Here is a 16,850-nt window from a genome sequence, read left to right as displayed (position 1 = left end):
TTGTCCTTAAGCCATTTTGCCACAACTTTGGAAGTATTATTGGTGTCACTGTCCATTTGGAAGACACATTTGCGACTAAGCTTTAACTTCCTGACTGATGTCTTGAGATGTTGCTTCAATATATCCACATAATTTCCCTTCCTCATGATGCCATCTATTTTGTGAAGCGCACCAGTCCCTCCTGCAGCAAAGCACCCCCACAACATGATGCTGCCACCCCCATGCTTAATGGTTGGGATGGTGTTCTTCGGCTTGCAAGCTTCACCCTTTTTCCTCCAAGAGGGTGCCCATGGTTACGGATTTATGGTTGTACCTGGTAGGTTCCTTGATAATTTGTGTGAGATTGAGGGCATCTAGCTTAGATTGTAAGATGGCCGAGGTGTTAAGCATATCCCAGTTTAGGTCACCTAACAGTACGAACTCTGAAGATAAATGGGGGGCAATCAATTCACATATGGTGGCCAGGGCACAGCTGGGGGCTGAGGGGGGGTCTATAACAAGCGGCAACGGTGAGAGACTTGTTTCTTGGAAGGTGGATTTTTAAAAGTAGAAGCTTGAATTGTTTGGGCACGGACCTGGATAGTATGACAGAACGCTGCAGGCTATCTCTGCAGTAGATTGCAACTCCGCCACCTTTGGCAGTTCTATCTTGTCAGAAAATGTAGTTGGGGATGGAATTTTCAGAATTTTTGATGGCCTTCCTAAGCCAGGATTCAGACACGGCTAGGACATCCGGGTTGGCGGAGTGTGCTAAAGCAGTGAATAAAACAAACTTAGGGAGGAGGCTTCTAATGTTAACATGCATGAAACCAAGGCTTTTACAGTTACAGAAGTCAACAAATGAGAGCGCCTGGCGAATAGGAGTGGTGCTGGGGGCTGCAAGGCCTGGGTTAACCTCTACATCACCAGAGGAACAGAGGAGGAGTAGGATAAGGGTATGGCTAAAGGCTATAAGAGAGAGTAAAAGGAGAAGATTTCTGGGCGTGGAAGAATAGATTCAAGGCATAATGTACAGACAAGGGTATGGTAGGATGTGAGTGCAGTGGAGGTAAACCTAGGCATTGAGTGATGTTGAGAGAGGTTTTGACTCTCGAGGCACCAGTTAAGCCAGGTGAGGTCACCGCATGTGTGGGGGTGGAACAAAAGGGCTATCTAAGGCATATTGGGCAGGGCTGGGGGCTCGACAGTGAAATAAGACAATAATCACTAACCAAAACAGCAATAGACAAGGCATATTGACATTAGGGAGACGCATGTGTAGCCGAGTGATCATAGGGTCCAATGAGTAGCAATAGATGAGTCAGGGAGCCGATTCAGTAGTCACTACTACGCTAGGCGAGCTGGAGACACGGCGATTCAGACAGCTAGCGGGCCGGGGCTAGCAGATAGGCCTCCGGCGACGTCGCAACGGAAGAGCTTGTTGAAACCACCTCAGACGTTTACGTCGGCAGACCAGTCATGATGGATCGGCGGGGCTCCGTGTCTGCAGTAAAGGGTCCAGGCCATTTGGCAAAAGAGGTATTGTAGCCCAAGAATTGGCTGGTGTGAGATGGGCCTAGTTTGCATCTAGCTCAAGGCTAACTGTTGCTTGCTTCGGGACAAGGATGTTAGCCAGGAGTATCCGCTCGGATTGCAGCTAGCTAGCTGCGATGATCCGGTGTAAAAGTTCAGAGCTTGCGATAGGAATCCGGAGATGTGGTATCACAACTGCAATGGCCATTCATTCACAACAATACAGTTCTGTACAAAACAGTACATTTTTTATAATAAACTGTGTACCCAATAAAAATAAAATGTGAGTGCACTCAATTATCTCAGTTCAGTTCCTACCACGACATACCAGTCAAATGTCTCTCTTTAGAGTTGAGGCAACAATTATGATTGTAGAAACTTTAGATGATGAGCTTCTGTAAACTACTTTGCCAAAGTACACTTACTTCACCCATATTATATTTTATTTTGTTGCAAAAAAAGTAGTGTGTAGTTCCAGTAGTTAGCTACACCACTACATGGCAAAAAAAAGTAATGAGCTACTGAAAACACTACCTAGATTGATTTTAGTTCCCTACTCCCCAACACTGACAAGAACAATCTGTTTTTTATTGTGTATTGTGTGTGTGCACTGTGCAGTGTCCATCTAACCTTGTTCAAAATGGTTGTTTGACAGTACTTTTTTAGTTTTTGGTAATTTTGTATCTATGCAACAATTCAACCTGGAAATAATCCAAAATGTAAATTATATCTGTATTAGTAAAGGAATACATTTCCATGAGACAAGAATGTCATTTGAACAATGTTTACACTTGAATATTGAATGTTTTGATGTGTTCCTACAGCGACGTTGTAAAGGACAAGGAATACCAGTACAGAGTTCAGGTGGAAGCAGACGGTCTCCTCAGTGAGCTCTCCCCACCTCTCCTCTACACCCATGGAGCTGCCTACTGCGGTGACGGACTACTCCAGGGGTCAGTCAGTTTACACAGTATTCACGTCACAGATATGTCATCTTTTCTCTCCTCCAATGTAGACAACACCAACAGTAGAATGAAAATGTACATAATGTATTCGTCAATTCATACTATTAATTGACACACAGCAATATTGCAATCATGGTAAACAAGTCAACCACTTTGTACAGACAGTTTCAAATACACAGGCCATGATGTCATATAAAATCCCTTAGAAGATCATGAGCACTAACCTCAAACTTGAGACAGGGATAGGGATAGACAGGTTAATTAAGTTAGCAAGTGTGCAAGTCAAGTGGTACCTTAATTGGGGAGGATGGGCTCATTGTAATTGCTGGAACAGAATCAATGGAATGGTATCAAACACGTTTGATACCTTTCCATTCACTTCATCCCAGCCATTATTATGAGCCATCCTCCTCTCACCAGCCTCTTGTGATACTCACATAGGTCATACCTGTACTATTTGGTCTCATACATATTGGTCTCTCTAGGTGGAGAATTTAGTGAAATCAAAGGATGTTTGTGTGTTGTAATGAAAGTGTATGGCCTATAGAGACAACTGATCCTTGCTGTCTCTCTCTCTGTAGGACAGAAGACTGTGATGATGGCAATCTGTTGGATGGTGATGGCTGCTCTAAGAAGTGCCACATGGAGTCAGGCTTCAATTGCAATGGTGAGTGAAGAACAGACAAGACTGCTCTCCTAATCCTTGTCTCAGTCTACAGTCTGTGGACTGAACACAACAGAAGCCCAACTAGACCAAAACGGTAATTGCAAGCAGAAGTTTCAATTCAGACTCGGTCAAAATGCCTTTATAAAGTTGAACACTAGTGTAAGTCAAGACAGGTCACAACTTAACACTTAAGTAAAGAGTCATCACTCATCACACACATTAGCTCCTTGCACTGATTTCATATCACAAAACTAATTTACAGTCAGTCTGTGCTTAAACATCTCAATTTACCCAAACTACGTATTATGCATACAATAATCGAATAGAATTCAAAATGAATCCATATGAACTCAGACTCAAACAACAGATGTGAAGTGTATTTTTCTTTCCTGAGGTAAGTTTACTACTGCAGCAAGCTTGTTTTGATCTCCACAACACAACAACGCTGTCAAGCTGACACACTACCTTTTCTCTGGTTTTCATTCAGAGACTTGGCAAGGTTAATGTAGACATTGCACACACAGTAACAACAGCAAATGTCAACCTCACATTTGTGGTGTTCTTGTGTCACCTATAAATGCATCTACCATGCTGGGGAATGCGTTTGTCCTCTTCCTTTATTTTTATTTTTATTTCACCTTTATTTAACCAGGTAGGCAAGTTGAGAACAAGTTCTCATTTACAATTGCGACCTGGCCAGGATAAAGCAAAGCAGTTCGACACATACAACAACACAGAGTTACACATGGAGTAAAAGAAACATACAGTCAATAATACAGTAGAAAAATAAGTCTATATACAATGTGATGATCATGCTTTATGATCATGCTCTTAGTTAAAGCAATGTGTTTTCTTAATATAAAATGTGTCATTTGGCTCACAATATAGATCATAATAGGCCTAATGGTTACTGAGTAACTCAAATGTGTTCACATGTTCTATTCTCACATACTGTATATGTGTATGTCCCAATTGGCACCTTATTCAGTTACAGTGCACTACTTTTGACCAGAGCCTCGTGAGTATTACTTTATTAATCTCATTTTGGGAAATTGTTTTATAATCTCAAGCATCATCAATGATTTACAAGGACAAGACAAGAATTAATGACATACACATAATATGTATATTTTTAAGTAGTACATTATAAAGGGAATAGGGTGCCATTTGGCACAGAATTTTGTGAATCTATTACCCAGCTAGGACGTCAACAGATCCTCAACTTCGTCAAGATTGAAAAAAGAAAGCATCTCCATGAAGGTTCAGAGATGCCGTGACTGAAAGTGTTCAATTTTCTTAGGGAATAAACACGACCAGCAGGAAAAAAAACTTTAGCAAAACAGATTAGAAATTGCCACACTTATAAAACAGAATCATTTCACCATTCAAGATAACGTCTCACTCTCACTCAGTCATGCACAAATGTGCTTCCATGTTTGGGTATTCTGATGCTTGACAACTCCTACAACACCAGAATGGATCATGAAGTCAATGTATCTGTAGCATGAACATCAACTCGTATTATCCTGAGATTGATATTGCTGTGACAAACAACTGAAGTAAAAACACATACTGTATATTATGGTCAGCGCACAATTGGCCAAACAACCTGCTATGATGTGGTTTGATTTCATATTGTCTAGACTTTACCTTTGAGACATAGTTCCTTGGATTAATTATGCCAATTCAATACCTTGTCAGTGACTGAACTCTCTCCTACCCATGCAGCTGTCTGTAACTAACAGACAGGGCCAAGTCCAGCCTCTGATGTTATGCACATCAAGCCCACTCATTATGAATATTTTGTGTATTACATGATGTTTTGCTTTTTTATTCTCTCTGTTTGAACCTTTGTCAGACATCTTTATTATTAAAGCACATATTTCCAGTTAGGTAATGTTTTCTTATGACATCATCTACTTATTGTTATAAAATGCAATCCCCCCACCAGATTGGGTTAGTCTCAAATGGCACCCTATTCCCTATATAGTGCACTACTTTGGACCAGAGCCCTATGGGTCCTGGTCAAAAGTAGTGCCCTGTAAAGGGAATAGGGTGTCGTTTGGGACACACTCTTGTTCACCACATACCTTTCCCTCCATTGGTTCCCCTAGATGAACCCAGCCTGTGCTACGTGTTTGAGGGTGATGGTGTGTGTGAGGTGTTTGAGAGGGGCTCCAGCGTACAGGACTGTGGTTACTTCACCCCTCATGGGTACAGTGACCAGTGGGCTTCAACCGCAGCAGCTTCCTATCAGGATCAAAGCAGCTGCCCTGCCCTGGGAGCCACCGGAGAGCCCTCACTTAGCAAGGTAGCAGTGCTTTACCTCTGCCCTGTCCTTCACCTCCTGGATACAATTGTTATTTTTCTGTAAATGTGACTATATTGAGTGTTGTTATGAAGGTTTTAAATAATTGTTGCATGATTCTCCTTGTATTAAAGCTATGCAAGCCCCAGTACCTGGAGATGAATGAGAAGCCGTCACTTGACATATGGTTTCCATGCACGGCCCAGTCATACACTCAGACCCACTATGGCGAGGAAGATACAGTATGGCTAAAGGTACTCCAGTCCACTAGTCCACCACAGAGGATGCATGTGGAACCCTATTCCCTTTACAGTGCACTACTTTTGACCATAGCCCACACACTATTTGACCCTCCAAGGTAATATTCCAACAGTCCTTTGTTATGTTCTTTCTCCCAATTTGTCATGCCATGTTTGTCACAGTTTCTGTTGTTTCTGTTGTCGTATTTTCCCCCGGTATCATTACCATGCAATCTAATTACCATTGAAGTGGGGAACATTCAGGAACTGATTATTATTAAGTTGAACTCAGTGGGTTGTTGTCATAAAACCTGTAATTGTTGTCCCAGGTGGGATTTGCGCAACCTGGAGTCGCCACGTCTGTCATCATCTATCTGGCCTCAGACGGAGCCTGGCCTGGAGAGCAGTGCAGGAAAACAGTCTTCATCCAACTGTGTGATACTGGTGGCAGAAACCACTCCTTGGGTATGAACTTAAACTACCGACGATGTTCGTCTTGACAGACAAAAGAGCTGACTGACTGTTTGAATAAACATTTTCCATGCCAAGATGTCTTCACACATATGTAGAGATAGGGTTATGACTAGGGACAAGTTATGATGGCTGGTTACAGTGATGGCCATGTGATATTTAAAGTGTAGTGAGTAAGCATCTATGTCTTATTCCTGTCTGGGGCTCCATCTCAGTTCCTCTTTTCGCAAATTCCTCGCCTCCTTCTCAACTGTAGTTGAGGATAAGGTCCAAGGTCGGTCCCTCCCCTTGGACCTTCTTGTTCAATATGTTTGGAGAAGATGAGGAATTGAGGAAAGATTCATTGAAAAAGGGCCTGTGTCTGTCCTTAGGTTCCTTTGAGCTGTCGTGCCAACAGAATCCCTTGGTGGTGAACGTGACACACAACCTGAGTCAACCCTTCTTCCTGACTACCGCTGTCATCCTCAACTTCTCCTCGCCCTTCGTTGCCGTGACGGGAGTCGCTCTGCGCACATCATGTCACTTCAGCGCCTTTGCCCTCACTAGGTGCGCTGAGGGTGGGGTCTCCTAGGACCTCCACATGCACACACGCGCGCACATATGTACATGTACAGGCACACACATGTGCACACACAGACACACACACAGTCATTCAGGCATACACACAGACATACACAACAAGTAACATAGCCGTGCAAAAACACACAAACACAGACACACACATACAGTCATTCAGGCATACACACAGACATACACAACAAGTAACATAGCCGTGCAAACACACACACACACACAAAGAGTGTGATATGTGTTACCCTATCTGTTGAAGATTGAAATAATCAACAAAATTCGAAGAATATTGCTAAACTCGTACCTTTCCTGCCATTTCTCCTCTCCCTGTGTGTGTGTGTGTGTGTGTGTGTGTGTGTGTGTGTGTGTGTGTGTGTGTGTGTGTGTGTGTGTGTGTGTGTGTGTGTGTGTGTGTGTGTGTGTGTGTGTGTGTGTGTGTGTGTGTGTGTGTGTGTGTGTGTGTGTGATTATGGTGGCCCAGCTGTTCACGACGGCCCTGCCAGATGGACACATGCAGTCCTCCTCAGCTGGAGCATGCCTCTGTCACCTGCAGCCCCGGGACAGAGAGGACTGAGTCCTCTCACTGCACTGTCCACTGTCATCAAGGTTTTACCCTCACTGTGCTCAGTGGCAAGGGCCATCCACCCTTTCAGGTAAGCACACCACTAGGATTAGACTAGGGTTTTACCCCATCAGGTAAGCACAACACTAGGATTAGACTAGGGTCTTACCCCATCAGGTAAGCACAACACTAGGATTAGACTAGGGTCTTACCCCATCAGGTAAGCACAACACTAGGATTAGACTAGGGTCTTACCCCATCAGGTAAGCACAACACTAGGATTAGACTAGGGTCTTACCCCATCAGGTAAGCACAACACTAGGTTGACAACCCTAGAACCTCACTCTATTTAAACAATTCAGAGCATTATAGAAATCATATATATTATATGCCCCCTCCACTTTATCCCCCTACACATTAACATTGAATTTGAGAGCATTGTGAAAGTAACATGAAATAGTACTAGCCTACTATGACTGTCGAAATATAGGAACTACTTCAAGTAGCAGCAGTAGTAGATATTTATATTACTGTAGTAGTATGCCATAGCACATCATGACTGTAATGTTTATTTATTCATTTTCAATTGAAAGCGAGAAACGGAGCTTCAGTGTGTACATGGAGCATGGGACCGTGTTGTGAGCTGTCAGCCAATCGACTGTGGCCCCCCTGACCAGTCTCATGTCTACTTTGCTGTCTTCAGCTGCCCCTGGGGCACAACATTTGGCAAACAGTGCTCTTTCACCTGCAACCCCCCCGCCATACTCCAGGGTATGTATGATTAACAGTACAGTTGTAATTATACAAATTGACATACAGTGTGTTGTATTCATAACAGTTTATAGGTTTACATGATTATAGGTCCATTTATCATTTTAATGAAGTGGGAATTTGATATTCATTCAGTCATTTACACAAAATGATTGGCCCAATCTAACATTTTCTCAGAGTGGAAAATAAATTAGCTTGACCATGAGGCTGTTATTGCTGTTTTCTAGTTCACCTGAGGAGTCTCAGTCTATTACCTCATGTTGGTTGGGTGCACAGAGGGGCTTGGAGTCTAGCCTGGTGTGGCATCATGGCGTTGGAGTGCGTCTGTGTTGCTCTGCTTTAACCTATTAGCGGTTGTTGTAAGGCGAGGCTGCCCTGGGAATGGGACTGAACTGAACAGCTTGGCAGTTGATCTTGGTCGGCTTCCAGTGGACAGATGCCTTTAGGCTCTGTGTAAATAGGAAAGTAGCAGGTGACAGGTGAAGAGAGGAAATAAGGCAAACAAGAGAGGGCTTCTAACTCTGGAGTCGCCAGCAGGGCCAAGTGGGGCTCACGCTGGTAAGAGCATGCTGGCTTAGAGCCCGCCTGCCATTTAATTTACTGTACCTCAGGGCCCCTGGCTTCTATCTTCTACTACAGGGTTTTACCCATTGCTTCTATCTTCCACTACAGGGTTTTACCCCTGGCTTCTATCTTCTACTACAGGGTTTTACCCCTGGCTTCTATCTTCTACTACAGGGTTTTACCCCTGGCTTCTATCTTCTACTACAGGGTTTTACCCCTGGCTTCTATCTTCTACTACAGGGTTTTACCCCTGGCTTCTATCTTCTACTACAGGGTTTTACCCCTGGCTTCTATCTTCTACTACAGGGTTTTACCCCTGGCTTCTATCTTCTACTATAGGGTTTTACTCTGAAATCACTCACTCACATGATCGCTACCCAAAGTTATTATTGACAACATAACGTTTTCTCTCCCGAAAGGAAAAGGGGTAGATAGATAGATGGGTCGTTCCACGAAATGAGTGCCTTTGATATTTTAAGTATAGATTGTGCACGAATATTGCATTTTTTAAAGCCTGTTATATTAAATGAAGTGCCCTTTAATATAAACCACATGGACAATTCAATACATCTGTGCATCCTCTGTGACTTCTAGGAAGATTTTAACCCACTTAACCCACAAAGTCATTTCTGAAGATGATTATTTATTTAATGTTATTAGTGATTCATTTTAAAGTAAAAAAACAACCTCTCCCTCATTTTAATGTCAACCCTGTTACGTGAGCTGAACTCTCATTTTAATACGGTGAAACTTTTCCTGTTAAACTCTGAGGCCCTCTGGTGGCATTTTCTAAGCGACACTTAACCCTTGTGTTGTCTTAAAGGTCAAAGATGACCCGCCAATATGTTTAACAGCAGAGAAAACCCCCTAAACTCTATTTTTTCAACTTGAAATTTGATTACTTTTCCTAGTGACCCCAACATTAGAAAAAGTGAAACATCGCCTTTGTTCATATTTCCATGAAAGCTGTACACCACCAGGGTACAAAGATTGTCTGAGGGTCATTTTTGACCCAGCAGTTATAAGATAATTTACACACTACAAAAACAACAACGACAAATTGAGATTATGTGTGCTACTGATTGAACTCAGCCAGCAGCTCTTGAAGAGAAAGATCACCATGGTTGGCACCTGCGCTCCTCGCAACAAGTTTACCTTCACCCCCTACCACCACTCTAGTTTCTTACCTCCCAAAGAGGATCGAGAATGTGGTCCTCCTAAGCACCCTGCACAAAACGGCTGAGATCAGTGATCGTGAGGACAGGAAGCCAGCCATCATCCTGGACTACAACCACAACAAAGGAGGCATGGACAACCTGGACAAGGTGATTGGAACTTACAGCTGCAGGAGGATGACTGCCCGCTGGCCACTGGTCATCTTCCATAACATCATTGATGTGTCCTCATGCAATGCCTTCGTGATATGAAACAAGATCAACCCTACCTGGATGCCTGATAAGCTGAACAAGAGGAGGGTGTTCCTGGAACAGCTGGGAAAGGCACTTGTAACCCCACACATTCAAAGAAGGGAGCACCACCCCCGCACAACAGCCTCTGCAGCACTTGTGAAAGCTGTTCAGGGGGCTGAATCTTGTCCTGATCCACCTGAGGCTGCAGCTAGGGCAGGCAAGAGGAGGAGATGCCTATTCTGCCCCCCAAAGAAGGACTGTAAAAAAAATACTATGTGCTGCACATGTGAGAAATACATCTGCAAAGTCCATGCACACACACTTGCATACTGTCCTACATGTGCTAATTAGAGTTGATTGATTTATGTTCTTCATGTTTTTGTTTTGTATCTATCTTATTTTATTCTTATTTATTATTGTTGTTTATACAACTTGTGGGTTTGGGCAATGGTTCTAAAAATGGGAGAAGACTATTATTTTGTAGTTGAATTCCTCATTGTAGAGTATATAAGAATATATCACTATGTTGCTAAAAAAGTTCAAGACTGTTATTGTTCCCTTCAATAAAATGTATTCAAAACTACTTTCTGCACATTTCTGCTACTTTCTTAGGCTATTCAAGTGCGATCTCTTGCTAAAAGAATTGCTTACGCCTATGCAGTACCTTTAGCATTAATAATAATAAACCTCTACGTTAGTAAAAAAAAACAATTATGACAGGTGTGTTGTAATAAAAACGAGTGGTATCCACTGATTAAACGCAGATGGAAAACCCAGATATTCACAAAGTCTGTGAGGAATGACAGGTTGTTTCTTCATGCAAAATATATTTGGGGTTTAAAATTCTATTAAGCTGCTTTATTTTAGGGGTTTATTGAAGGTGGGTCATTTTTTACCCTTAGGACAAGGGAGTATACAGAATGAGACGACGCAAGGGTTAAATTGTAAACTACCTTTTTTAGATACGTTTTGATTTCAAAACTATAAGTTCTACAAACGCATGCATAGTACTGTTAGAAAGGTAAGAACCATGGAATTGTGATACAGTAGTACAGCAACAACGTGACTATTACAGAGCCAGAGCAACAGCAGGGGAAACATTTTCAAAAAAAGATTGATTCTAAAATGAAAAAAACATGTCTTGGGGGTTTCGGTTCACAAACTGTCTCCGTGTTAGGGAATAGCTGGGTTTGAAAGCCTGGGTTTGAAATAAAGTATGTCACCAATTACCATTCTAAAAGTATTTTATTTAATTTTGTACAATGTATTTTTTTCTTCATATCTTTTTCCTAATGGTGGCACTCTAAACATGCACAAATTCCCATAGGAACACAGCCATTATAAAAGTGCAGCACTGTTCCATGCCTTCATTTTTTGTCTTACAGGAATGATATATAGTTGAAGTCGGAAGTTTACATACACTTAGGTTGGCGTCATTAAAACTTGTTTTTCAACCACTCCACAAATTTCTTGTTAACAAACTATAGTTTTGGCAAGTCGGTTAGGACATCAACTTTGTGCATGACACAAGTACTTTTTCCAACAATTGTTTACAGACAGATAATTTCAGATATAATTCACTGTATCACAATTCCAGTGGGTCAGAAGTTTACATACACTAAGTTGACTGTGCCTTTAAGCAGCTTGGAAAATTCCAGAAAATTATCATGGCTTTAGAAGCTTCTGATAGGCTAATTGACATAATTTGAGTCAATTGGAGGTGTACCTGTGGATGTATTTGAAGGCCTACCTTCCAACTCAGTGCCTCTTTGCTTGACATCATGGGGAAATCATTAGAAATCAGCCAAAACCTCAGAAAAAAATATTGTAGACCTCCACAAGTCTGGTTCATCCTTGGGAGCAATTTCCAAACGCCTGAAGGTACCACATTCATCTGTACAAACAATAGTACGCAAGTATTAACACCATGGGGCCATGCAGCCGTCATACCGCTCAGGAAGGAAACGTGTTCTGTCTCGTAGAGACGATTTACTTTGGTGCGAAAAGTGCAAATCAATCCCAGAACAACAGCAATGGACCTTGTGGTAAGGAAACAGGTACAAAAGTATCTATATCCACGGTAAAACGAGTCCTATATCGACATAACCTGAAAGGCCGCTCAGCAAGGAAGAGGCCACTGCTCCAAAACCGCCTTAAAAAAGCCAGACTACAGTTTGCAACTGCACATGGGGACAAAGATCATACATTTTGGAGAAATGTCCTCTGGTCTGATGAAACAAAAATAGAACTGTTTGGCCATAATGACCATCGTTATGTTTGGTGGAAAAAGGGGGAGGCTTGCAAGCCAAAGAACACCATCCCAACCGTGAAGCACGGGGGTGGCAGCATCATGTTGTGGGGGTGCTTTGCTGCAGGAGGGACTGGTGCACTTCACAAAATAGATGGCATCATGAGGTAGGAAAATTATGTGGATATATTGAAGCAACATCTCAAGACATCAGTCAGGAAGTTAAAGCTTGGTCGCAAATGGGTCTTCCAAATGGACAATGACCCCAAGCTTACTTCCAAAGTTGTGGCAAAATGGCTTAAGGACAACAAAGTCATGGTATTGGAGTGGCCATCACAAAGCCTTGACCTCAATCCCATTTTATGGGCAGAACTGAAAAAGCGTGTGCGAGCAAGGAGGCCTACACAACTGACTCAGTTAGTCAGGAGGGATGAGCCAAAATTCACCCAACTTATTGTGTGAAGCGTGTGGAAGGCTACCCAAAACATTTGACCCAAGTTAAACAATTTAAAGGCAATGCTACCAAATACTAATTGAGTGTATATAAACATCTGACCCACTGGGAATGTGATTAAAGAAATAAAAGCTGAAATAAATCATTCTCTCTACTATTATTCTGACATTTCACATTCTTAAAATAAAGTGGTGATCTAACTGACCTAAGACAGGGAATTTTTACTAGGATTAAATGTCTGGAATTGTGAAAAACTGAGTTCAAACGTATTTGGCTAAGGTGTATGTAATCTTCTGACTTCAACTGTACAGTACATATGAAGTCGTAACCTTTTTATTGACGTAATCAGATCTCAAGTCTGATTCCCAGTTCATCCACTGTAAGATCACATGACGTGACTTGGCCACTTGGGACAAGATGCTTCTGGTTTGATCTGGTTTGGGTAGTACCATCACCAGGCGATAAATTAATTAATAGACCAATAAGAAAGAGTTCCAAACCTTTCTGCATTAACAGCTAGTTTTCAGTTTTACCCTCCCCACTCAGACCACACCCACACAATCCTAACTAAATTCTTGCTTGAGAAATTGCTCTTTACTAAGAGCCTATCAGCATTGGACCTTTAACAATTTCAATGTGCATTAAATTGCCCTTCGCTGTTGCACACCAACAAGCCTCCATTCCCCTAGCTGACTAAACTCCACTCCACGTTGAAGGAAGTTTCTGATGAACTCCAGAGACCAGCCTTTGTGGAATTCAGCTCTGACTACATCAATTCGCCCAAGGTCAATACTTCAAAAATGTTTCATTTTGAAACACTAACCTTGTACCTATGTTTGTCCTCTGTAGTTGCGTACCTTTGTTTGCTGAAATACATACTTTTTCAATAAACGTTAATCAAATACAGTTGTTGATCAAATACAACCACCCAGTTACAGTCAACCCTTTTTCTTTATTTGGCACTTAATAGCCACTTACTATAGTACACTTTTTTTTTTTTACTTCTAGAGGTTGGAGAATGTGTTTTTTATTAAGTTGAACATGTGCTCTTTACGACAGAATTTAAAACATTTGGTGAAATGTTTTTTTCACCAAGTTACGCTACCCAAATGCACCTAATTGGTGAACGACCCAGATGGCAACTCCCAACAGATGTTAACCGCAACCTAGCTTGTTATTGACAGCAGTTTGTTAAGCTGTTTTAAGTTGGCTACATAGACTACTGCTGGATCACTGGCTGTGGTCGGTCAATGAGCTCTTCTGAATTGTTTGATTGGTTACCAATATTGACCCAACATGCATGTTGATCCAAGTTCCTATGTACCCATTGCCATGCATTACTCAATACTCAGCAATTCCTCCTTATACAGCTGTATTGGATTTTTGTATAATGACTGCAACACTTGAGCAAAGCTTAAAGGTCTCATAAAACACTTTAAACCATGTAAGAAATTCATTACATTTTATAGACCAATAAAATGAACACAACTTTTAGAGTATTATGATTACATATACATACCAACATAACCTTGTGTATGTTGATAATTTAGCTCTAGGCACCGACAGGTATGGACACATACAATCTCTCATGATGAAATCACTAACAGTCCACAAACTTACATTATGTCTTAGCATTCAAATGAATGGACTGATTCCAGATGTCAGATTCATTAAGCGTGTTAATAACTTACTTAATAACAAACTACTGATCATTGGATTACAATTCTGTTTCAGGTTTGAATAGATTTTGTGCCTTTATTTGTTTTGCAGGAGACAGTGATAGGTTGGTGTGTTTAGATGATGGTCTATGGTCCTTCCCTGAAGCCTACTGTAAGATAGAGTGCTCAGAGCCTCCAACAGTACCCAACGCCAAGCTCCTAGTGCCCCAGTGCGAAGGTACAGGGCATGATGTGGGTACCGTATGCCGTTACAAATGTAACCCAGGTTGCTATGTTACTGGCAGCCTAAAAACAAAGTCCAGAAAGTGAGTAATGTGTTATGTATCACTTTTTTTTGCTCTGCTCCAATAACGTGTTATAGAACAGTGTTAGTAGCTGCTATTTTATGTAACAGGTAACAATGAATGCATCACATATTTCTCCCACGGATCCTGAGTTTAAATAGCACAATTCGTACATTTAAATGTACTTTTAGATCCATAAACCCTGCATACCTGTGTATGGTTTTAAAGTATAGTGACATAGATCTCCAGTAAGATCCATACCAATGCTTACTTTTCTCATTATTGTTTTCCAGTTGTATTAATTGGGTAACTTTGCCTGATTATCAATGTGATTCACGTGTTTCTAATGAGTTGGTTTCCCATTAGTAAGCCGATGTTGCTGGTTTATTTCCTCTCTTTGTTGGAGTCAGCATTATCCCTTACTATTGTGCATATCAGCCCGTCAAAGACATTGTTCTTGAATCTAGCTAGACTTTCTAAGACTGCTCAGCATGTTGTACTGGACCAACTGCATGTACAAACTGATATCAGAACAGGGCATTTGCACCTCTTTTATTTTGTTCATTTTTATTTAACCTTTATTTAACATCTGGACTTCTTTATGAGATTCTCAACTCACTTTTAAGATATGTGAATGTCTTAAGGACCTCTAATGAGTTACAATATGTGAAGAACCAAAAGCACTATTAAATCGGTTTAAATGATTTTGTTTATTATGAACTTTGACATGTTTTAAATGTATTTACTCAAATACATTGTTAACACCACAATTTTACTGAAAATGGTAACCAGTATAGTAACTTGTTATTACTGAGGCTTGTGAATACTGTATCCCTCTCTTTTTCACTCCTGGCTTTAGTCCATTTAGTCCATGTACTTACTTATTCCCTCAGGTTTAGCCAGAGATTACATAAGACGTGTAGGTGTTTGTTAGTGCGTCACCGTATGTCAGTACTGTGTATGTGAAGGCCGATGCGTAGGCCGGTATTCCTACTGACAGTATGTGTGTGCGTGTGTGTGTCTTTGTGCGTCCCCAGAAGGTTTCTGAAGGTGGAGTGTGTAGAGGGGGGCCAGTGGGAGGAGGGGGGCTGTGAACCCATTCCCTGTCCATCTCTACCTGCTGTCTATGAGGGCATGTTCACCTGCACCAACGGCAGGCACTACAACAGCCTCTGTACCCTCCAGTGTCCTCACGCCTCGGAAAATGTAATGCTTTAGCTCTCTTTATACAAAACAAAAGGTGCAATATAGGTACACTGTCTGAACTGTCATTCCATTCCATTAATAAAGTGCCATATCTTATTCATTCTGTTTTTATCTCTCCTGACAGCACACAATTCGCTGCACTAAAGATGGCGAGTGGACAGAGAAGTTCACAATGTGTACAAGGTTGAATGAAGCCTGCCCACCTCCACCTGATGTCAGTTGGGTTCAGTATGCCTGTGATGAGGGCTTCAGTGTTGGTAAGTCTCCTTCTCAACTCCTCCAGCTTGAGGAAACTCCGTATTACACTTACAAGTAGTAGTTTAGCGTAGTAATGTACTGCAATGTACTGTAGTAATCAACGACTGTCAGTATTTCAAAGAAATTATGCATTGCATCATTCTGATAATCACATCTTATGTTGCTTTATTGGTGTTTATTGATTCTACACAGAAGGCATTTTAGTTGGTATTTCTTTCGTCTGAAAGTTTCTACAGTGTAAAGTCAGATCATTTTAAACATCTCATGATTATGTAATACTGTACCGTGGTAATATATATACAGTACCAGTCAAACATTTTTCTTCATCTGTACTATTTTCTACATTGTAGAATAATAGTGAAGATATCAAAACTATGAAATAACAGATATGGAATCATGTAATAAACAAATAAAAATATATTTTAGATTTTAGATTCTTCAAAGTAGCCACCCTTTGCCTTGACAGCTTTGCACACGCTTGGCATTCTCTCAACCAGCTTCATGAGGTAGTCACCTGGAATGCTTTTCCAACAGTCTTGAAGGAGTTCACACATATGCTGAGCACTTGTTGGCTGTTTTTACTTCACTACACCTTCCAACTCATCCCAAATCTCAATTGGGTTGAGGTCGGGTGATTGTGGAGGCCAGGTTATCTCATGCAGCACTCCATCACTCTCCTTCTT

General features: G+C 41.4%; 1 protein-coding gene across 2 annotated transcripts in view; it reads left to right on the top strand.

Moving 5' to 3' along the window:
- LOC106569072 (pappalysin-2) overlaps positions 1-16,850 on the top strand; it is a 70,960-nt gene that overhangs the window by 39,282 nt on the left and 14,828 nt on the right. For both annotated transcript variants that reach the window (XM_014140037.2, XM_014140038.2), the window contains exons 9-19: positions 2,337-2,465; positions 3,059-3,144; positions 5,259-5,455; positions 5,587-5,706; positions 6,021-6,156; positions 6,534-6,708; positions 7,214-7,385; positions 7,888-8,065; positions 14,511-14,724; positions 15,741-15,909; positions 16,034-16,166. In XM_014140037.2, coding sequence (XP_013995512.2) covers positions 2,337-2,465; positions 3,059-3,144; positions 5,259-5,455; positions 5,587-5,706; positions 6,021-6,156; positions 6,534-6,708; positions 7,214-7,385; positions 7,888-8,065; positions 14,511-14,724; positions 15,741-15,909; positions 16,034-16,166 — 1,709 coding nt within the window. The remainder of the gene's footprint in view (positions 1-2,336; positions 2,466-3,058; positions 3,145-5,258; positions 5,456-5,586; positions 5,707-6,020; positions 6,157-6,533; positions 6,709-7,213; positions 7,386-7,887; positions 8,066-14,510; positions 14,725-15,740; positions 15,910-16,033; positions 16,167-16,850) is intronic.

Source organism: Salmo salar, chromosome ssa14, assembly GCF_905237065.1.
Source record: "Salmo salar chromosome ssa14, Ssal_v3.1, whole genome shotgun sequence".
NCBI classification, from domain to species: Eukaryota; Metazoa; Chordata; class Actinopteri; order Salmoniformes; family Salmonidae; genus Salmo; species Salmo salar.
Note: the sequence above shows the minus strand (reverse complement) of the source record. Positions and strands in the feature narration are given on the sequence as shown.